Source organism: Dermacentor albipictus, chromosome 8 (genome assembly GCF_038994185.2).
Source record: "Dermacentor albipictus isolate Rhodes 1998 colony chromosome 8, USDA_Dalb.pri_finalv2, whole genome shotgun sequence".
Classification (NCBI taxonomy): domain Eukaryota; kingdom Metazoa; phylum Arthropoda; class Arachnida; order Ixodida; family Ixodidae; genus Dermacentor; species Dermacentor albipictus.
In genome coordinates, this window is record NC_091828.1 from 13,799,802 (window position 1) to 13,823,385 (window position 23,584).

The following is a 23,584-nucleotide window of genomic DNA, read 5'->3' on the forward strand; positions in this document are numbered from 1 at the left end:
TGCATCAATGCTTTGTTGTTTCTTTATGTGGATTTAGGCAAGCTGTCGGGCTTCTTCTGCGCGTTGCACAAAAAATTCGGCCTCTTGGACGAGGTTGAGATGATCGATGTTGTCGCATGGCAGCATTGCTTCTAACATAGTCTGCACTTCACGGCCGTAAACGAGGTAACGGCAGGAAGTGTGTTGTTTTTTGTGTAGCAGTATTATAGGCAAACGTTACGTAAGGGAGTATCTTGGCCCATGTCTTGCGCTGTATATCTATGTACATAGACAGCATATCAGTCATCATTTTGTTCAGTCGTTCGGTCAAGCCATTTGTCTGCGGATGATAGGCCGTTGTCCTTTGATAGGTGTGCAGCTGAGTTTAAGAACGTCTTCAGTGAGCTGTGCTGTAAAGGCTTTGCCTCGGTCTGTGATGATGTGTGATGGGGGCCATGCCATAGGACGATGCTCTGTATGAAAAACTGGGCAACCTCGGAAGCTGTGCCTCGAGACAGTGCCTTTGTCTCAGTGTACCGCGTTAAATAGTTTGTGGCGATGATTATCTACCTGATGCCAGAAGATAACAGTGGAAACGGGCCCAGAAGATCCATGTTGACCTGGTTGAAATGTTTGCCAGGTGGGCCAATCGGATTCAGCAACCCCACAGGCTTCACAGCCAGCTACTTTCGGTGCTGGCATTCACGACAGGCTTGGACCTACCGCTTAACACACTCAGCAAGTTTCGGCCAGTAGTAGCATTTGCAGACTGTATCAAGGGTTTGCGTAAAACCCAAATGGCCAGATGGAGGCTCATCATGACAGGTGGGCAAAACTTCAGCACGGAGGTCTGCTGGAATTGGTTATCGCCCAATAAAAGCCTGCGCTACGCTTTTGATGGCAACACGTGCTGTGAAACAGATAGGCGATAAGGGTAGTGATATGGGCTTATAGGTCGATCATTATAGAAAGGTATTTGTATAACGCACCAAAACAAAGACACAAGAAGAAACGAAGACGAAGACAAGTGTTAACTATGAACAACAAAAATTTTTACTTCCAAGATCAGTCATATTTATACTCCCAAACAACCACATGCACAGTGATATCAACCATGAAGATATACTTACGTAAATGATGGTATGAAAACAATCCAAAACTGGTACAACCAGAAAACCTAAATGATATATTGTAAATGCCGTCAGCCTTCATGCCATGTGCAAATAATCTAACTCTCCCGCAGACAATGATAGTGACAGTTTGCTGAGGCATTGGTCAGCAGCCGAGTCTCGTCTTCCTCTTCGTCTTCGTTTCTTCTTGCGTCCTTATTTTGGTCCGCTATACAGATGCTTTTCACCGATAGGCGAAGATGCTTATCGTAATAGGATTGAATGCGATAGCTGTGAATACGGCATGCGACAACCACGGAGAAGATTTGCTGGCACCGAAATGAGAAACTGAGTGCAGGCTGGCATTTTCACATGAGGCGGGCGGGCGATTATTGCGGTGAAGCTGACATGGCGGGCAGCTATATACTGTTTTCAATCACGCATGCATTGTGCATCTTCTTGTTTACATGGGATCTAGCAGCTGGAAAACATATCATACGATAGCAGTTTGGCGATGTACTGAACGTTAGAGCTGTAAAATTGTGTTTTCTGGGAACTTCATCATCATCATCATCATCATCAGCCTCTTTTATGTCCACTGCAGGGCAAAAGCCTCTCCCTGCGATCTCCAATTACCCCTGTTTTGCACCAACAGATTCCAACTAGCACCCATGAATTTCCTAATTTCATCGCTCCACCTAGTCTTCTGCCGTCTTCGACTGCATTTCCCTTCTCTTGGTACCCATTCTGTCACCCTAAGGGTCCAACAATTATCTAATCTGCCCATTACATGACCTGCCCAGCGCCATTTTTTTCTCTTAATGTCAATTAGAATATCATCTATACCCGTTTGCTCTCTGACCTAAACCGCTCTGGTTTTTTGGTTTTTAAAGTGCTCTTCGGTAATCTTCCCTCGCTTTATTGAGAATACATCTGCAGTAACACTGAAAACTCACTCAATGTGCGTGCTGGGGAGAAGGGCTGTGCTGTAATGTACAAACACCTTGCTCAGAAGATAGGATCTGCTAACACACCAGTATGGTTATTTAAAATGAGGCACGTCAATTCTCCGAACTATACTGTGTGCAAAGAGACAATAATCCCTGAATACTCTCTGTAGTCAGGCCCAAAATGCCTAGAATAGGACCCTTTGCCTGAGAACCTGTGAAAGAAGGACCCACCACAAGCATGCCTGCGACACCGTGTCTTCGATCCTAAAAGGTTGAGTTACAGCCTGCAAAGGTATTTCTAGTCTCTTGCATTCTTAAGAGAGGCTGGTTTGAGGGGAACGTGGTGACGTACCACAGTAACGTTATAAAAGGCACTAAGACTATTGCCGGCCTTATTGCCAGGCTAAAGCCGCATGTTGCTACAACATATTACCACCACAATATTATCATTGTCATCAGCCTATCTTATGACCACTGTAGGATGACGGCTTCTTCCTGTAATCTCCAATTACCCCTGGCCAGCACCAACCAATTCCAACTAGCACCTGCAAATTTCCTCATTTCGTCGCACCACCTAGTCTTCTGCCATCCTCTGCTGCACTTCCCTTCCCTTGGTACCCATTCTGTAACCCTAATGGTCAACGATTATCTAACCGGCACATTACATGGCCTGCCCAGCTCCATTTTTTGCTCTTAATGTCAATTATAATATCGTCTATACCCGTTTGCTCTCTGATCCATACCACTCTTTCTCTGTCTCTTAACATTATGCCTAGCATTCTTTGTTCCATCGCTGTTTGTGTGGTCCTTAACTTGCTCTCAAGCTTCTTTGGCAGTCTCCAAGTCTCTTCCCCATATGTCAGCACTGGTAAAATGCATTGATTGTACACCTTCCTTTTCAATGATAATGGTAAGCTTCCAGTCAGCAGCTGACAATGTCTGCCATATGCGATCCAACTCATTTTTTTTTCTTCTGTGAATTTCCTTCTCATGATCAGGGTTCCCATGGATTAGTTGACCTAGGTAAACACACTCCTTCGCAGACTCTAGAGGCTGACTGGTAAACTTATGAACCGGTAAAAATGAGTGTAACTCTATTGGGCTATTTTTTGTATTCTCAAATGTGAACATTGGTGCTAAAGAAAAAACATATGTAATGGGAATGTATCAACGAGGTTCTACTGTATTAGGCCAAAGGGCCTGTCGCCACTTCAGTGTGCACCCTCGCACTGTAGCTGCATTTCTCTGTTCGCTGGCACTTTTGGGAATAAAGTCCGGCTAACTGCTAACTAGGTGGGTCATATGGTGGGTCAGTGCGGGAGGGTATATAGGCTGAGAGGGCCTGTCATTACTTCAAGTGGGCCCTTGCATTGCAGTTGCATTTCTCCATTCACCTGCCCAATAGGGAATGAAGTCTGGCTACAAGCTGGTGGGAGAAACGCTAGCTAGGTGCATTTCTTCAGGTTATACCGGTGGCGTGGCCTGGGGCCAGCCATGTCGTGGTTTGCCTGCGGTTTATTGACCGCCTCCCCCTCTCCCCTCTTGCTGCTCCTGGCAACGAAAAATTCGAGGTCCGACACGTGAACTGGACTGCCAACTGGTCTCCCTTGGAAGTCTGTCAGCTTGTATACCAGAGGGGAAATTTCAATCTCCACTTGGCACGGGCCCAACCATTTGGCTGACAGGGAGGCAAAGATGCCTTGGGCAGCATCACTCAACATGGCCAACGACGTGATTGCCGACACCCTAGTGCAGGTCCCGATGGGACCAGTCCTTTTGGGCCTTCTGTCCAGCTCTTGCTTCTGCCAGGTTGGAAGCATCAGATCAAGGGCCGCGTTTATCCATGAAAGCAGTTTCACTGCATAGCATGAAAAACTGGCTTTTGCGGTGCATGTCCTGCTGCTGTTCCGCAGAACGTGGTCCATGGAGTTTGACAGCCCTCTCTCGAACTTGAGGAAAGTGGTCATGTACCGAGCCGCACGGTTCACTGTGGACTGCAAGGTGAAGCCTGTCTCGTTAGGACAGACATCCCGATTCCTGTGTGGCCGGGCAAACGCTGTGAGCAAGGGCTTGAGGTTCTGGTTAATCCACTCTTTCGGGTTGGCCTGTAGGTGATACGTGGTTGTCTTGCAGGGCTTAACATTTTCGTGATTGCAGGAATATTGGCAGTTTTTGCGTGGTCTAGGACATATTTTTTTCCTGCCACAGGAAATGCTTGATGTTAAAGTGTATGATGTAAAATTGTTGAGGAAGGAATTATCTTTCGAGTGGGATTAATTTCAAACAACAGATTGCTACATGCGTGTGGTACTTGCTTGTTTGAACGAGGCGTGTGGGCGCCATCGCTCAAGAAAAGATGAAGAAGAACAAACTGGGCTCGCGCTGCTAATCTAATTGGTCAGCGCTGCAATCGCTGTTGTAAATATAACCTGTAAATAGAGGTTGAAGTGGCGAGTCCGGCCTCCTTTCTTTCATTACCCCCTGACTACCTTTGACCAAGCAGCCCCCACGATTTCCGTTATTCAAGCTGTTGTGTGGCAAGAAATTGCAAACCTTGTCATCCCTACTGCCTGCTCTGTCTCCCAACTTGATTCGGCACCCATTCCCATATCCGCAACCTGTAATGACCAGTATTTCGCTTCCAGACCACGCAATCCTGCTGAATGGCGAACCCCAGACGACAAACCGATCTGCTTCTGCTGCCACCGCGTTGGTCATGTATCCCGCCACTGCCACACCACTTGGATGCCGCCATACTGGAGCTCATTCCCTGCTCCTCACCCATACGCCGATGCTCGCTGTTATTCATCTCGCTGTCTGTACCCTACTTCGGATGCCTCTGACAGCTGCTCCTCCATGCGATTGCCGTCGCCTCAACGCCGTCGCTCCCCATCGCCCCAGCCTCGTCGCTTTTCCTCGCCAAACCGCCGGACGGAAAACTAGGCCATGCAGCTCTTAGAGGTAGCGCTGCGTCACATTCGTCCTGTCCAAATCCTCCGTTGACACTCCTCACCAATATGAACTTAATTGAAGTAGATGTAGATGGTTTTCCGTTGATGGCATTAATTCATACTGGAGCCCAAGTGTCCATAATGAGCACTAACCTATGTCGTCGCCTCAAAAAAGTTCTTACGCCTGCCATCACTCGAGCCGTACGCATCGCCAATGGCGCCACTGTTGCTGTCAAGGGTATGTGCACTGCTCGCATAGGAATTGGTGGCCACCAAGTTCAAGTCCTGTTCACCATGCTGACCAGTTGCTTTCATGACCTAATCTTCTAGCTCAACTTTCTGATGTCGCATTCTGCCCTCATCGACTGTGCCACCGGTACGGTGTGCCTCGAGCTTCCTCTTCTTTCAGATGTTTGCCCCGAACAACCGCACACCCTCTGCACTACAGCGTTTGTTCGCTTACCTCCGAAAGCCCTAACCTTCGTCGAATTGGCCTCAACGGCAACCGTGCCTGATGGCGACTATGTCGTCGCACTTATTCGTGATGTCCTCCTGGCGCGCGACCTCTCCGTGCCACACACCGTCGTAACCCTTGCGACTAATAGGATGTGTCTCCCCGTTATCACTTTTCGCTTGACGAAGCAAGTGTTGCCTAAAGGCATAGCGGTGGCCACGCTTTGGTCAGTGACAGACGAGCACATCACTGCTTTTGCAGCCGACGTGTCTCCAGATCCTTCTGATTACCCACAGGATGCCTTGAACCTCAAGGGCTCATTACGTCCCATGGTCGCTCCAGACCTCGCACCTGACCAAGCAACTGCCCTTTATCGCCTTTTGCTTTCCTACCGCGACATATTTGACACTGACAATTGACCACTTGGTCAGACGTCCCTTGTTAAGCTTCGGATAAACACGGGCGATGCTGTTCTCATTCACCGCCGACCGTATTGCGTGTCCACGGTAGAGCGGCAAGTTATTCAGCAGGAAGTCTACAAGATGCTCGCCAGAGACATTTTTGAGCCCTCATCGAATCCTTAGGCGTCGCTGGTCGTGCACGTCAAAAAGAACGATTCGAACGTGCATTTCTACATTGATTACCGCCAACTAAACATAACTACTAAAAAGGACGTTTACCCTTTACCACGAATCGACAACACTCTGTAGTGTCTTCACAGTGCCAAATACTTTTCAACCATCGACCTTTGATCTGGTTATTGGCAGATTTGCGTCGATGAGCAAGACCAAGAAAAGACCGCTTTCGTAACTCCAGATGGCCTCTACCAATTCAAGGTTATGCCGTTTGATTTATGCAATGCCACCGCCACGTTCGAACAGATGATCGACTCTCTGCTTCAAGGTTTCAAATGGTCAACTTGCCTTTGTTACCTCGACGACGTCCTTGTGTTCTCTCCGACATTTGAGACGCACCTTGAGCGCGTCGCAGCTATCCGTGACGTCTTCTGCAAGGCTGGGCTTCAATTAAACTCATCAAAGTGCCTCTTTGGGCGCCGACAGATTACAGTGCTAGGCTATCTCGTCAATGCTTCCGGAGTACTTCCCAACCCGGAGAATGTTCGAGCAGTAACGGCTTTTCCTGTACCTCAGTCTGTCAAAGACGTCCAGAGTTTTGTGGGGTTCCGTCTTATTTCCGACGGTTCGTGAAAAATTTCGCAGCAATAGCTCGACCACTCGCTGAACTTCTGAAGAAAGACGTGCCTTTTAGGTGGGGTTCCCCTCAGGCTGCCGCATTTTCACACCTTATCACGATTCTCACCAATCCTCTGGTCTTGGCCTACTTTGACCTGTCCTCACCTATAGAGGTCTGAACCGATGCCAGTGGTTATGGGATCGGCGCTGTCTTATCGCAACGCCAACACAGACACGACCGCGTTATAGCCAATGCTAGCTGGCTCCTGACAACTGCAGAGTGCAACTATTCTATTACCGAGCGCAAATGTCTTGCTCCTGTTTGGGCGGTTTCAAAGTTCCGCCCATATTTATATGGCAAGCCCTTCTCAGTAATCACAGACCATCGTGCGCTCTGTTGGCTTTCGTCGCTCAAGGATCCTACTGGCCGTCTCGGTCGTTGGGCCCTCCGATACAAGAATATCCCTACACAGTGACTTATAAGTCGGGATGCCAACAAAAGGACACAGAATGACTCTCTCGCTACTCAGTTGAAGACGCGACCTCTACGTCTTGGACTGACACCGTCGCCTGTGTTCTCTCTGTTTTTCCCCTGCTGCATGTCACCGACGAGCAGTGCCGTTACCGGTCCTTGCGTATCATCATTGACTGCCTGGAATCGTCGCTCGCCGACAGTTCCCTTCGCTTATTCACACTTCAAGATGGCGTACTCTACTGCCACAATGTTCACCCTGATGGCCCTGCATTACTCCTTGTGATCCCTAAACACCTTCGCTCGGCTGTTCTCCACAAACTTCACAACCTCCCCACTGCCGGTCACCTGGGTGTGTCACGTACCTACGACTGGATCCGCCGGCATTTCTTTTGGCCAGGGCTTGCTCCGTCTGTTCGAAGATACATAGCTACGTGTGAGAAATGCCAGCGACACAAGACACCATCGGTGCTCCCTGCTGGGTACCTTCAACCACTCGACATGCCCGCGGCACCATTCGTTCTGGTTGGTTTGGACTTACTTGGCCCTTTTCCTCTTTCTACCTCTAGGAACAGGTGAATCGCTGTGGCCACGGATTACGCCACGCGCTACGCTGTCACCCGAGCGCTTCCTACAAGCTGCACCACAGATGTTGCCGATTTTCTTCTACGCGACATGATTTTATTGCATGGAGCTCCGCGACAACTTCTCACAGACCGTGGCCAGGAATTTCTATCAGAAGTTATCACGGACATTCTGCAGTCCTGTGCCATGAAACACAAGCTATCCACGTCATAACATCCATGAACAGATGGCCTCACGGAGCATCTCAATCGCAATCTCACAGACATGCTCGCGAAATATGTCTTTCAGACCACGCTGACTGGGACCTCGCTCTACCGTTTGTGATAATTGCTTAGAATTCCTAGCGCCACGACACAGCCAGTTATTTCCCCCCCCTTTTTTTTTCTGTTTGGCCAAGAACCAGCACTGCCCTTCGACACAACCCTCCCTGTTCACGCGGCACCGACCAGTGAAGATGCACTTGACGCCATCGCCCAGTGTGCCCACGCAAGGGAAATTGCCCATGACCGCCTTCTGAAATCCCAAGACAGTTAAAGGCGTTTGTATGACCAGCACCACCAAGACGCGCACTTCCCGCCTGGTTCTTTGGTGCTTCTATGGTCTCCGTCGCGTCAGGTAGGCCTGTCGGAAAAACTGCTTTCTTGTTACACAGTCCCATACCGAGTGCTTCGTGCCGTGACTCCTGTCACCTATGAGATCGCCCCTGACCTGCTTCCCAATCCAGTGATATCATGCACGTTACACGACTGAATCAGTATCACCCTCCCGGTGATAACATTTAGATGCTCCGGGACGTCGCTTCTGCCATTGGGGGATTATTCTGCGCGCATGTGGTACTTGCTTGTTTGAATGAGGCGCATGGGCGGCATCATTCGAGAAAATAGGAAGAAGAACAAACTGGGCATGCGCTATGAATCTAACCGGTCAGTGCTGCAACCACTGTTGTAAATATAACCTGTAAATAGTTGCTCGTCTTACTGACTCGTCCTTCGCGTAACAATATTTATTAAATTTAGTAAGAAAAATATTACTGAAACACAAAAAATGTAACAAAAACGAAAAATATAAATGTAAACATCAGTGCTGCTTTGAATAAAATAAACTTTAAAAAATGTGAAATGTACATTTTGAACAAAATGGCCATATGCAGTAATCCTGCAAATATAAGCTCTGTATCTACAAAATTTCTGTAGTTACATAGGAAAAGATTAACCCTAGCGAAGTGCCGCACCTTTACGAACCGCTGTGTGGCGCTCGGGAGCACGATGCCAAGGTCCACTCCTGGACGTCTTCATGCACAAAACTCCTTTCTGCGTGACTGCCAGTCTTTAATTCTGTCACTCAGTCCTGCCCAAACGACATTGACACCCTGCAGATAAGAACTATGAACATGCCAGATATACTTAGATCAATGCATGGCAGCAGTGAAATGGCCCAAGAAGAAAGCTAAAATCACCAGTGGGTACCTGTTGACAATCCGGGCCACTTTGATGCACTTTCGCCGTCCGTACTAAAGTCTGACAAATCAAAGTCATCTTCCGAGTCTGTGCTTCTACCATCATCCAAAAATTTGAGCTCAGATGCATCGAAATTCCTGGAAATTCGCAATTCGAGTGAAACAGCAGCTCGCAGTGTTGACACCATCTTCAAAACTACGAGCACTCATCACCTCGACTACGATGGCGCTTCAAAAATCCGCGCACAGGAGAAAAGAGGAAAACAAAAACGAAACCAATAAAATAGTTTCTTTTTTATCCACGAGGTGTTGCTAGTTGTCCAGAATGCCTTGGAGAGCGGTAAAATTTGAATTTGTAACTATAAATAACATACTATCAATAGGAATAGGCACGATCACGAAAGTGTTAATGCCAAAGACAGCAGACACATCCATGAGCACCTTGGCCATGAATTAGGACGTGCTGTTCGATATCAGCCCCTCCAGAAAGCTGAAATGGTTAAAGACCTCAGTCATCTTGTTCCAGATTGCACGTGCCATTAACTTCCGAAGAGGAAAAAAGTCAACCCATTTCGTGAAGTCATCTGCGACAGCCAGAAGAAAAACGTAGCCTCGCCGGCTTTTAAGACAGGGTCCCATAATGTCACAGACCGTGACTTGCCAGGGTAGCTGCCTGTTGATTGGCTGCATGAGCTCAGGCTGTTTGCCCGTACAAGGCTTCACACATTGGCACATGCAGCACGAGCATGTGTAGTGGAGCGCCACACTTCATGCCTGGCCAGAGCAGTGTGCTGCTTAAGTCTTAAGGCCACTCACATGTCTGACAAACCTTAAGTCATGGAAATAGCTCAGGGTGGCTTTCCTTAGACTGTGCAGAGACTCCTTGGGAGCCTCCACAAATGGGATATAGCACAGGAGAACTCCACTGGCGTCAAGCAGATACATATCCAGTGTGCCTGCAATAACACCAGCTGTGTCACACTCGATACCAACAATACCAGCTGTTCCTGTACACTAAACGGCTTTGCCACCATGCTCCTTTTGGGAGTTTGGCTCTTTGAGCCTGTCAACGATTCGTCAACAAAATGAATCGCTCTGCTGTGCCTCTAGTAGCTCTTGCCTGCTAAAGAGGACACCAAAGGAGGTAATGAGGTCCACCAGAGGTAAACATCCACTCACGAGGCTGGCAATTCGAGGATCGCTACATCATCGGGGGTCGTGTCGTTCGAGCCATTGGAGACAAAGACTCCTATCTCTACCGAGTGCGTGGGGTTCACACCTTTCGAGCCATCGGAAACTGAGGCTCTGGTCTCTACTTGGTGCGAATGCTCACGCGAGTGGCAGGCTACAGGGTCAGATGCTGAAATGGGGGTGCGTGACAGGACATCCACCACCATGTTTGCCCTCCTTTTCCGGTAACGCAGAATAAAGTTGTACCGCTGCCATGTCACCGTCCAGCGTGCGACATGGCCCAATGGCTTGCACAAGCCCTTAAGCCGGATTGTATGTCTCCAAGACAAGCAGCAGTGCTTTGTCAAAGCAAACTTTTGGAGAGCAAGCTAAAGGATGAACCGGCAGTTGGGCCTCTGAATGCATGCCCGACACCATGGGGCCAGTAAATGGCAAAGAGAAGAGCTGTGTTGCCACTCTGACAGGCGCATAAGGTCTCACACGACCAAAGAACAACGACAGCGGAGCAGGGTGGCTCACGTGTGTTGAAAATGACACTCAGTTGTGCATGATTCAAGCGGTGGTCGGGAAGCATGGCGACATTTTGGCTGAATGGGATGGCTCGAGCTCAACATTGTCTACCAGCTGTGCTCGGGACAAGGAGAGGCCTGTGAGCAGTTTTGCAAATCTGAAAGTATCTTCATCAGGTGAAAATTCAATCAATTGTAAAATGCTGAAAATTACTGAACCATATTCTTCCATTGTGCTTTCGATGCTCTTTTCCTACTCTCTAGGTTCCTTGGTAATTCCAAGGAATTGGAGGGTTGGCAAGGTTGTTCTGGTCCCAAACTCAGGTAACATTCATTATTCCAAGAACTATCGTCGTATATCACTCACAAGTATACCATGTAAAATATTGGAGCATGTTATACATTCTCATCTGATCGATTTCCTTGAGTGTGATTTGTTATTTTTGCCAGAACGACATGGTTTCAGTAAAACATTTTCATGCGAAACACAACAAATATGCTTTACTAATGACCTATTTACCCATACTGACATGGGCTTCGATGTAGACTGTGTGTTCTTGGACTATGCAAAAGCTTTCGACACTGTATGAGATGATCTCCTCATTCTTAAACTTGGCATGCATAACCTTCACCCTAATATACTGAACTGGATTAAAAGCTTTCTATCTAATCGAACCCAGTACATTTTTGCCAACAACTGTTCATCCTGTCACACTTCCATAACATCTGTTGTACCCCAGGGATCGGTACTAGGACATCTCCTCTTCCTGATTTACATTAATCACCTTCCTAAATGCATTCCTCATGCAACTATTACCTTTTCGCAGATGACTGCATCATTTATCGCAAAATAACTAACCACACTGATTCTCATAAGCTTCAAGACGACCTTACTAGCATATCCTACTGGTGCGATAAGTGGTTCATGCATATAAATGTTAATAAATGCAAAACAGTGCATGTATCGCATCGCACAAACAACACTGACAACATGCATACTTCACGGCTCTGTGCTTGAATCCGTCAACTTGTACAAATACCTAGGTGTTTGTATTTCCTGTAACTTGTCATGGCATACGCATATTGAACACATTACTAATAATGCTAGTTGGGTTCTTGGATACTTCTGTAGAAATTCTCTGCTGCACCTCTGCCGGTAAAGGTAACCCTCTACAGAACATTAGCACGGCCAAAGCTAGAGTATGCATCTACAGTATGAGATCCCTATCAAATCTAAGCATACTAGAATCCACCCAATATCGCACACCAAGTTTAATCTTATTCCCGTTATTTATTCCTGTTATGCCAGCATTACGTCTATTACCAGACCTTTCATTGCACCATAAATGTCTCAGACTGTGTCTTTTCCACAAAATGTGTCACCATAAACCACTATTAAAGGATCCTCTTATTGCTCACCCTTCATACATTTCATCCCACTCTGATCACATGTTTAAAGTTGGTGTTCTATTTTTAGAACGAAAATGTGTCATCATTCTTTTATTTCCAAGACCAGTGCCGACTGGAACGGCCTTTCTCCCTCCATCATTGTCATTTCTGACATTGACAATTTTAAGACTACTGTATCTTTGATTGTTGTTTAAAACCTATTACAGTAAAACCTCGTTAGTTTGAAATCATTGGGACCGCAAAAAAATCTTCTAATTAAGCAGGTTTTCGAATTAACTGAACACACTAATAAATGCAACCCAGGCAAAAAATTTCGCTGCAGGAATACGCTACCTCTATTCGACAATATTTGGATTACTACGAGTAGCGGCAGCTTTTGTTTACCACACATGTTTGCGCCGAACAGAACAATAATTCTTTCCTTGCCCTGCTTTTTACCCTTGACCGCGGTGTCCTTCGAATGTTATTGTAGGCAGCATCTTGTAAAAAAGGGCTACCTCGTCAAGATTGTACACATCGTCTGCACCGTACTCACTAAGGAACAGAGCCAACGTGTGTTTCTTCCAGTCGTCGACGACGCTCTCGTTTGTGCTGCCGCTCTTGTCACAGACGGCTACGAAGGCCAAATTATTGCGCTCTTTAAAATGGCTGAACCATCCATTGCTACACTTGAACTCTTCGTGCCCAAGTTGTAGAGCCAAGTCGTTGGCCTTCTCCCGCAGCATCGTTTCATTGATGGGAAGGTGGGCTGCCTTTGCTTTCTGCAGCCAGCAAAATAGCTGATTCCACATCTTGGCATGTGGGAGCCTGTACTCGCAACCGCTTCAGAGAATATGTCTTGCTATACGCCTTCAGTACCTTCCACTTGTTCTTCAATATTGTGGACAATGTCGAGAGGGGCATGCTGTGGCTTTCAGCCTATTCAGTCTTGGAACACGTGTTCTTACCCGCTTCTTGGATCAAGTGGAACTTCTGCTGCAGCGTTAAACTCTTATACTTTGGCATCTTCGCTCACTGGAACTTCTGCACGGTTAAAAAAAAAAAAAGAAGAACACCGCGTTAGCTGCAACACCCGTAACCAAAGCACGCAAAGAAATTGCGCCGACTGGCGTTGCGCACACACACATCACCGCAGGTACGTAGTGGGCGAACGGCAGCCAGTGGCAGCGGCACAGAACACGCGCTGATGCTGCGACCACTGCGACTGCGAGGAGCGTGCGGAGTGGGAAACGAGAGCACGTGACAAAAAGCGGTATGCCCGCTGCATTGCGGTGAAGCACATCTTCTCTGCAGGTGTGTGTTTCGGCGGTGTGCGGGGCGTACCGTGGACTGATTTTTGTGCTAGCAGTACTATGGGTCGGGTGCTTCGTCTATAAATAATCGCGACTGCTATGTGGTGTTGCCTCGCAGCTCCAAATAGCTGTCATTTCGTCGGGTTTGCGGTGAAATGGGGATCGGCAATTGTCGCATATAGCACGCCAAATCTTAGAATTAACCGGGTTGCCCTATCCGCCCGTTCGAATTATCCGGTCAAACCTACATTGCAAAATACGGGACCGTAGAAAACCTTCGAATTATCCTGGATTTTGAATCAACTGAGTTCGAATTAACGAGGTTTTACTGTATTGTATAATTATGTACTGTCTTTTTCTGTGTACTTACCACTCCTTTCTGTAATGCTTTCGGGTCAGGAAAGTATTCAAAATAAATAAATAAATGAACAAGCAGTAAGGTATGGAGGCTCAGCTGCAGTGCACCAGACATTGAACTGCGCTCGGTACAAATATAGGCCCAGCACCTGCCCCTAGAGACATGGGGGAGAAGTGCAACAAGTGGATGAAGTGTAATAAGTTGTAGATGGGGAACGCGATCAAGGCATCGTTGAACATTCTGGCTGGAAGTTTGTGGAATTGTAATCGGAGGATGTGGAGCTCCAAATGGAGGGTAATTGTAGTTGGAGGGAAATCCTAGAAGCCCAGCTGTGTGATAGTGGCAAGCTCGGTAAACATGCCCTGCTTCGTCGCAATGAAAGCATAGTGGCCAGAGCTCAGCGGTGCACCACAAATCAGTTTTCCGAAGCGGGTAGGCGGCAGGAATTTCTTCGTATGACTTGGGCGCAGCGTTTGGATGTCGAAGAGAAGGCATTAGAGGTGGCGGTGGTGTTGGCGTCGTCGTCGGAGGGATTGACGGTGTTAGCAGAATCAAAGTGGGGGGAAGTGGATTACAAACAGCTTCCGCGTAGGTGAATTGTCATGACACTGCCTGCCACTCAGGCTAACAAAAGGCGTGCTGGACTTCCTCCCAGATGACATCAATGAATAAAGGGAAAATCAGATGAAATCAATGTTTGAAGCCACCGGTGGTGCCGTGGGAGCAATCCCGAGCTGCCAGATTTCCTTGCACGATCTCTCGGATGACTTCACGCAGAGATGTGCCGCAACTCTCAGATAGAAGTGAAGCATTCATCAGTGAGTTCATGCGGTCATTTTGGCCGTTCTACTGCTGTAGTGTCCGTTCGATAGCAGTAGTGTCCTTGGTGAATTAACCACTGCCATTGGTTCAATTCAAATGGCAGCAGAGAACACTTGCGTCACTGCTTGAAAGAGGCAGGGCATAGCCACACGGGACGAAAGTTGAGGTAACCACTTGTGCCTGTTCCATTTTAGCCCTTGAACATCCTGATAGGGCAGTGCAAATGACATACACTAGGAAGGAAAAAATACAGAACAGTGCTGACTCTCAACTTACTTTATTGGGAAGCGCACATTTTGTAAGTATGTTTAAGTTTTTAAGTATGTGTGTGCTTTTTAATAAAGTTAGTTGTGAGTCAGCGCTGTTCGGTATTTTTTTTTCCTTGGGTCTTCACCATTTGCACTGCCTTATCAGCATGTTCAACCAGTACCAACTTGCCCAAATGTCAATTGTTCTGCTATTATAGCACGCTAGCATGAAGTTCTTGTGAGAAAGCATTTCTTGATCGATAGCCTGTGTGCCTAGGCACAATACAAAAACCATGTCAGGGATCCCTTTGTGTCAAAAAGCACTCGAGCAGCTCCAGCACAGGAGCTGACATTCAGTGAATTGTGAAACGAATAAAAAACTCAGCTAGAACTTTGTGTAGACATTTGCCGCCTGCTTTTGTCTTGCAGAACACACATAGGGCTCATAATGCTAAATAAAATAGCAGCAATCGACACTTCCAAAAGGTCGATTTGGTGCTCTGTGCTTCCTTGCAACATGCCTCACTGCATTTGCCCAACTACATTCCAGTACAAAAACAGCAATGACTAGCTCCAAACAAAATTGAAATTCCACTTTAAGGATAAAATGTATCGCATTCTTGATCGCGCAGGACACAGCCCGGTTGAGCACTTCGCTCAAATTAGGAGCCTCAGCAATACCCACAATGACGTCACGATTGTCTTTGCCAATCACAGCCTGCCATCCAGTTCGCAGCATTCCCTGTGACTGCTGCTACTCATTTTTGCTCATTTGAAGCAACTTGCTGTGTTTTATAGCCTGTTAAATAGCATTTTTTGTATTCAAAGAGTGAATAGCTGCGATAACTTGGTGCAAGCTCACTATTTTTTTATGTGCTTCAGCTTCCCTTTAACCCTTCGAAAATAACGTGATATTGCTGTTTATTTCAAGTCAAAGCATCAAATATGCTGTTGTAGAAAATTCATTATGATATATGGTTTTGTAAGGGTTTGCCCACAAATTATAAAAAATTGCGAAGCAAGACACTGAGGAAGGAAAAGGGTGCTGGACTAACAACTCACCATGTACCAATGCTCTCAACAAGCCAATCTTTTGAATATAGTTTGCGCATTATGTGAGCTTGATAAACAATCGCGTCTGCCATCAGAAGTAACAAAACCTAACGTGCCTAATCGACCGGGAAATATATCCGTAAAATCCAGCATGAATAACAAACTGCAACTAGACAGTTGCACAGTTATCATGATGTTGAATACTATGGTGTCGTGTTATACTATGCCCCCGATGTACAGCATTTGCCTGTAGTTGCATGTTCTTTGAATTGTTCTGTATTGTGACTTCGTCAGAATAGATATGACTTTAAAAGGGTACTATGCTGCAACTGCTGAATTTTTGTATATCTTGAGTATCATGTATGCAACAAAGCGCGAAATTGCCACGGCATCCAAAGGCATCTGAGGTGTCTCATGAGAAACACCTCATAAGGATTACAACTCGCAGTGTGTGTGAATAACCGAAAGGCATGCAAAAGTGTGTACAATGAGTACTCAAAGCCAGCATTGAAAAAGAATAAAAACTCCCTTCATTTGCAACGTAGCATGTCAACAAATGCATAGAACATACAGAACCGAATTATTTTTTATCTGTCACGTTAGCATGTTGGTGTTGAAGGTACGTACCAGATTGCAGTTTTCCGAATTTGTTGAATGACAGATGACATTTTCAAGAATTGCCATAACCCAACGAAACCAAGAAATATCTCTTGGCGCAATTTTGATGAACTTCTCCCCTTTGCTTTTCTTTTTTGGTGTCCAAAAATTGCACCGATGGGTGTGATTGGTGTGTCGTGCAACCAACTTGTTGGTCGCTTGTCCTGAGGGGGGTCGATGAGTGTGATCACGATTTCTGTTGCATGCAATTAAAATTGTGCTTCCCAAGTGACATAGATTGCGCTATGTGAAACAGCCTTGACACTGAAAGTGTGCAGAACACAAGATGTGGCTGCTGTGGAAAATATAAGCAAAGTGCTAGCTGCTCAATATTTGTAGTTAAAGCAAAGCACTGTTGAAATGCAAAAGAAACCCCTCCAATTCATGAGGCAGGCAAAATAGAATCACTTCATGTATTTTATTAGCATATATGTTGATATGTGAAGCACAGGTAGCGTTTACTTAGTTTTTGCAGAAGCTGGTCATTACGCTCGAACCTCATTATAGTGAAGTTGGGTGAGCGCAAGGTAATGTGATGAAGCATGTGCATTGGTGGGTGGGAGAGGGTCAGAGGCAGCTGAGCGTGTCTCTTCCCCATGTTGGTGGCTGCGCATGGCTTTCAGCATGGTTGAGCGCTATGTGGCTCATGCGCTTGGAAGCAAGAAGCGGCGGGTGCACATGTCAGGCTAGCCGAGATAGCTTTGTGTGCAATCTTCCTGCATATTTAGTGCAGGAGGTCGCGGTACCTTTAGTTTCGGAGACTTGTTCGAGTAAGTGGCTCATAAAGTATTTGTTCTTTCCCTGTGCTTTTCACGATAGCGTCATCCCACTGGGGGTGGCACTATCCAACGTGGGGGCGGAGTGTATGCGAAAGCTTCACAGGCATCACTTCGTACCCCTGATGGGAAGGTATTGCTGACATGACATAAAACCATATCTTTGGTCACTGGCACTCAAATGCAATTTGTTTTCTCATTGCATTATCTTTTTTTCCTATAGCTCAATATTTCATAAAATAGTGCGGTCCCTTTTGTTTAAGGAAAATCTGTCATTGACTGTATTCAATTGCGTAACTGGCATAATTTCTATACAGTGAAGTAACAGACCGATTTTACCGATTTCATTATATCAAGTTTTAACTGTATAACTTGGCCTTTTAGTCTTTCCTGAAATAAAACCTTCATAAAAGCTTCTTGTTCTCCCGTGACACAACCTGCAATAATGTTTTCTCTCACATAGCAAAAAATGTCAACAAAAGGAATGATTGAAAGGAATCTGCAATGAGCACCGACCTTCTCATACAAAAATTTACGGATGTGCAGGTGGTGCTGTTTACAATTTGCATAGTAATTGGTAGATAACAGCATTTTATGTGTTGTTTGACTGAACAGAGTCTCTGAAGCTCTTGTGGTGTCAGACCTGTAAGACAGAGCCATTCACAACAGGACCCGTCAGTGTTTGTGTTCCTGCTGACAACGCGGGTGGGTGGCCTGGGTGTGAACCTGACGGGTGCTGACCGAGTGGTCATCTATGACCCAGACTGGAACCCGAGCACAGACACACAGGCCCGAGAGCGTGCTTGGCGCATTGGCCAGCGCCGGGATGTCACCATCTACCGCCTGCTCACGGCTGGCACCATTGAAGAGAAGATATACCACAGGTACTATTATGCATTCCGCCTTAACCCTTTAAGGACGAGACAAATAAATACCATATTTTCGCGATTCTAAGCACCCCCCCTCTACTTTCGCGAAAAAATTGGGAAAAAAGTTTGCATGCAAATCTACACACCCCCCTATTTGTTAGAAAGCGCGCATAGCCAAGGCCGCCAAGCGCGCTTGCTCACTCTGTCATCGAGCCGGAGCTGTCGGAGTCCCGAGGTGGGATGGCGTCTGCGGCGCGAGTACGCCGTACAGCCAGACTGTACGGATGTATGGCGAAAGCTACAGAAAACGCCCCCATCAACCATCGCAAAGTGGATTTCGGACGCTTGGAAGTGGGTCCAAGTGGATGTTGTGGTCAAATCATTTACGAACTGCTCAATCACAAACCACTTCGATGGAACGGAAGACGACCTGCTGTGGGACACCGAGAGCAGTGGTTCAAGTGGTGCGACGAACTCGAGTGGCAGTGTTAGTAACTGAGCATCCGACACAAGCAGTGGGTTCACTGTGTGCACCGATTTTTTTTTTGAATGTTTGCAAAATAAAATATTATTTCTCGCACCCATCTCGTGATGTCACAGCGAAAAGAGGGAGGGGGGGGTCATTCTAGATTTTTCGAATCTAAGCACTCCCCTCACTTTGGGCATCGCGATCGTGAAAAAAAGGGGGTGTTTAGAATCGAGTAAATACGGTATGCAGAAAAACTTTATTTTTTATCGAAATGTGCAAAACACATCAAGAATTAGCATAATCAACAAAAATTAAAAAAATATATTTTGTGGAATTTATTTCAGCTATAGAGAGAAGCTGCAGGCAGGAAACTGGACGTGGGCTTCACCCCAAACGACCTAAGGCTTCATTTTGTATTTGTACAGGCAGCCCTCGTCATATGTGGACTACGGGTGTGCATTTCGCTTGCTTTACATCACGTGTGTGACACCACTGCAGCTGGACATGTCTCCCCTGAGCTTGCTTTCAAAAGAAAGCGAGTCGCATGGAAAACTTCATCCCGTGTTTCTGCTCCAAACCAACAAATGACACTCGCTGCCTGTCATTCAGTGTTGGCCGAAGACATCTTGCCAGAAACTTCGTACTCAATGCTAAGACTAGGGAAGATAAAAAATTTTTTCTAGTATGTTGCCCATAGGCAACACTCATCAGTAAAGGGTTAACTTTTGTGTGCCTAGGCATTCTTAGGCAATATTGATTTTTCGGTTCAAAGCTAAGTCAAAGCGAACAGTAATTTGTGTCTAATAGTTCAAACAGTTGTGTGATTTGCACAGAACCTTGACACAAGTGCCAGATATTGACGAATGTTAAAAAGAGCTGGTTCTTAACTTGCAAAAAAGGAAACATCTCTGGAATCAAGGAGGTACATATTAGTGTGACAGGAAAACAGACCTAATACGAGGGAGTAAAAAAAAAAGAAAGAAAAAACACAGAGCGAGCGCTAAAAACAACAGATTAAAATAATGCTTGCTTTCTTCTTTCCTACTCCCTCCTACTGAGTCTTTGTTTTCTCTAGTCTTTCACCAACTTCCCCAGCAACATATTGTTGCCAGGCAGAGACAAGCACAAATGTTATTTATGAAAGGCGAATGCTGAAGGCACTAGCTTACGCTAGAACGTGGCAGTGGAAATGCCTCAACAACAACAGCACTTCTTCGTCATATTCTTTTTGTCTGCACACCCTGTTCTACGTCGTGACACTATGCCGCCGGGGCTGGAGTGCCGACCTGGCACAAGCGATCACAGCCGGGCAAACGCATGCACATAGGGCTTTAAACGGAAGACAAGAACAGCATCGGTGCTTGGCTGTATGGACGACGGGCCTGGCTCTTTGGGAGCAATCTCCTATGTCACATACGAAAGCTGTCGCAGGATTTGGTAGAGACCCGAATATCGCAACAGAAGTTTTTCCGATAGGCCCACAGGACGAGATGGTGACCACAGGAGCACGAGGGAGCCAGGTAAATACTGCACGTCCCTATGGTGCATATCATAACGAGACTTCTAGGATGCCTGGAAATCCTCGAGGCTAGCGCGGACAATCTGACATGCCTGTGCTGCCATAGAAATCGCATTGCGGGCATAAGTGGTGTGCAACTTATGTGCCATAGCCAGCCATCATGGTCCCCCTCCGCACCGAGGCCAGAGCCTCATGACGCCACGATTCTGTTGCCAGATGCCGCCACCCTGCCCACCTGTAGGCTGGCGCAACGCCCCAAGGAAGACAGACATTTGACATGCCCCCTACCACAACCCACTCTGTGGGGAAGCCGGCCACATCTACCGCTGCTGCCCATGTCGTGAGATGGGACTGTGAGGGTTTGCCGTGAATGCATCATGCCTGCAGCAAGGTCAAAGTCCTCATGATATCGCTAACTAGCTCACCACCACTCAATGGAGCCCTCGACGACCGTCCCGTTCACTATCACTAGACCGCTACCTGTCACCGCAGCACCAACCATACACTGGCCCAGCCCGGGGCTGGTCTGTCAGCCCATATCCGAAAAACGAAAAGCAACTGATGGAGGTGCGGTTGCTAGGGTGGTTGCTTGGGCTAGTTGGTAATTCATAATAAAAAATGGTGTGCAGTGCAAAGGACAAGAACTGCGAGAGAGGACATACACTGCGCTGACTTCCAACAATATTTTATTGTGTTGCCACATCGTGTGTATATATACAAGAGGGGGCACTCACAGAAAATGAAAGGCTGTCACTAGGGGTGTTCTAACAGCAAGTCATTGTACTAAGAACATGGTCACTTGAAAAAAAAAAGACAAACATTACGATTTCTATTTGTTGAGATACATGACTTCACTAGGGGTCAGCGCGATAGCGGGGGCACTAATGCACCTACTACCCAGTTTTCTGATGAAATCAGCTTCTATAATTTCCTGGATGAGCTGTGAGCTGTGTCTCGCTTAAACTTCCATATCTTCAAAGAGGGGCACACAGTGGCAGTCCCGGCAATGGATGCCCAAGGGGCCTTGAACAGTGTTATGGTTGTTCTTACAGTGCTCTCTTAAACGATCGTTTAAGCACCTGTCTGTCTGCCGAACATATTTACTGCCACAAAACAGGGGAGTTTGGTAAACCACATTCGTTGTGCATGTTGCGAAACGTTTTCTGTGCCCGACAGAGCAACAACTCTGACGTGATTTAGGCGTGTTCACATAATTACAGAGCCTTGCCGGCATTTTCAGGGCTGAGAAAACGACTGTGATTCCTGCACGCTGCCCAATATTTTTTGGCCTATGGGAGACGTCATGCACATACGGTAGCACTGCAAACCTGCGTCTTTCAACCGGCTGGTTCCTTGACCGAGCGGGCTCATCATGTTTAGTGCGCCTCAAAAGCTGTTCCGCTATGGCTGAAATTAAGGCCTAAGGGTAGCCAGCCCAAGAAAGGCAATCAACCTGTGCAGCAAGACTATGTTGCATCTCGTGTGAGCAAGATTTATTGAGGCTGTTAACGAGGCATAACTTTATAATACTTCGTTTAACAAGCTTTGAGTGTGCCGAGTTAAAGGGCAAGGGTGGCTTCTTACTTCTTGGTTCAAAGCCAAATGTTTGTTAGCAAGGCACAGCCTGAGATCTATAAAGCGCAAGGAATCATCAATGGGGACCTTATGCGTAAGTTCTAGAGGCTGCAGCTCTTTCTTAAAGATCTCTAGGACTCCCGAAGCAGCAGGCTCGAACTGATCAAACTGACAAAGATCCTCTATCGAAGAAAAGACGCCAAAAAGATTATGTCGATGACATATTAACAAGACGCTGCCACTCTGACGATGCCTAGAGGCAAAGAATATGGCAACAAAAGAACGCCTGACGAGGTCAACATGATGCAGCTGTGATCCGATGCCAAGACCCAATTGCAACGCAAGACAGAGACCTACCGACCTCGATGTGCTTCTCGATGGCCATGCAGTCACCGCCTTAGTGGGCACAGGAGCCGGTTACTCTGTCATCAGTGGATTGTTCGCCACCAAGTTGAAGAAAATTAAGGCTGCATAGCAAAGCTCTCAAATCCTGACAGCTGGAGGACACCTAATAACACCAACCGGAATCTGCAGAGCAATAATTACCGTTCATGACCGGACCTACCCTGCCACCTTCATTATCCTCCAACAGTGTTCACGAGACGTCATTCTTGCATGGACTTCCTGAACCAACATGGCACAATCATCAACCTGAAGTTGAAGTCAACAACACAATGCAAGTATCAAGCGACACTGCCGGAGAGCTCTCGTAGCCACTATGCCTTGATTGTGCTCAAAGATCAAGTGAGCAACCCGCCTCGCTCCAGCATTGTCATTTGTAACATTATCTTGGATTGTAGCGCGAAGTGACACGAACACAGACTAGAAGCAGACAGCACGAGTGCTAACTCTCAACTAAATTTTTATTGAAACAAAGAACATATATATACACATATATATATATATATATATATATATATATATACACACACATACAGGTGATTTCAAAAAATATATATATATGTTCTTCGTTTCAATAGAAATTTAGTTGAGAGTTAGCGCTCATCCTGTCTACTTCTAGTCTGTGTCCGTGTCACTTCGCGCTGCAATCCAAGACCATGTTACTGTACCAACTCGCCCAACTTTCTATCCTTTGTCATTTGTGTTGGCACCAAAACATCCACAGACCTAGATGGCGTCATCGAGGGCGACCAATGTCTATTGCTCGACCATGAAATTTGCGTTGCGAGATGGATCACACTACTGCATCGATGGGGGCGGCAGAAAGTTAGGTGGGCAGATGAGATTAAGAAGTTTTTAGGGACAACATGGCCACAATTAGCACATGACCGGGGTAGTTGGAGAAGTATAGGAGAGGCCATTGCCCTGCAGTGGGCATAGCCAGGATGATGATGATGATGATGATGATGATGACTGCATTAAGAAAAACCGGAAGTGTTGCTATGACCAACTTGAAGCAGGAGTTCAAGCATGTCATCAAGTCCATTACGATCGCATTCCTCGAGGGAATTGTGGAAGCCAGCAATGCATTTGTCCTCTTGAATTCTGCTGCATCTACCTTGATGACCATAGCCCTGAAACCAATCTTCGACATAAAGCCAAGTCTCCCCATGAGTAAGCAACAACAGCTCGAGTCTTCTCCGACAATACAAAGACTGCTTTTCAACGTCATCAAGCACTTGGCAAGCACTGTGTCAAAGCATGGCACAGTAACCAAAGAAGCCAC

General features: G+C 46.6%; 1 protein-coding gene across 4 annotated transcripts in view; it reads left to right on the forward strand.

Moving 5' to 3' along the window:
- The window catches only part of LOC139048620 (DNA excision repair protein ERCC-6-like), a 374,291-nt gene that overhangs the window by 303,158 nt on the left and 47,549 nt on the right, over nt 1-23,584 (forward strand). For all 4 annotated transcript variants that reach the window (XM_070523067.1, XM_070523070.1, XM_070523068.1 and 1 more), the window contains one exon: nt 18,135-18,349. In XM_070523067.1, coding sequence (XP_070379168.1) covers nt 18,135-18,349 — 215 coding nt within the window. The remainder of the gene's footprint in view (nt 1-18,134; nt 18,350-23,584) is intronic.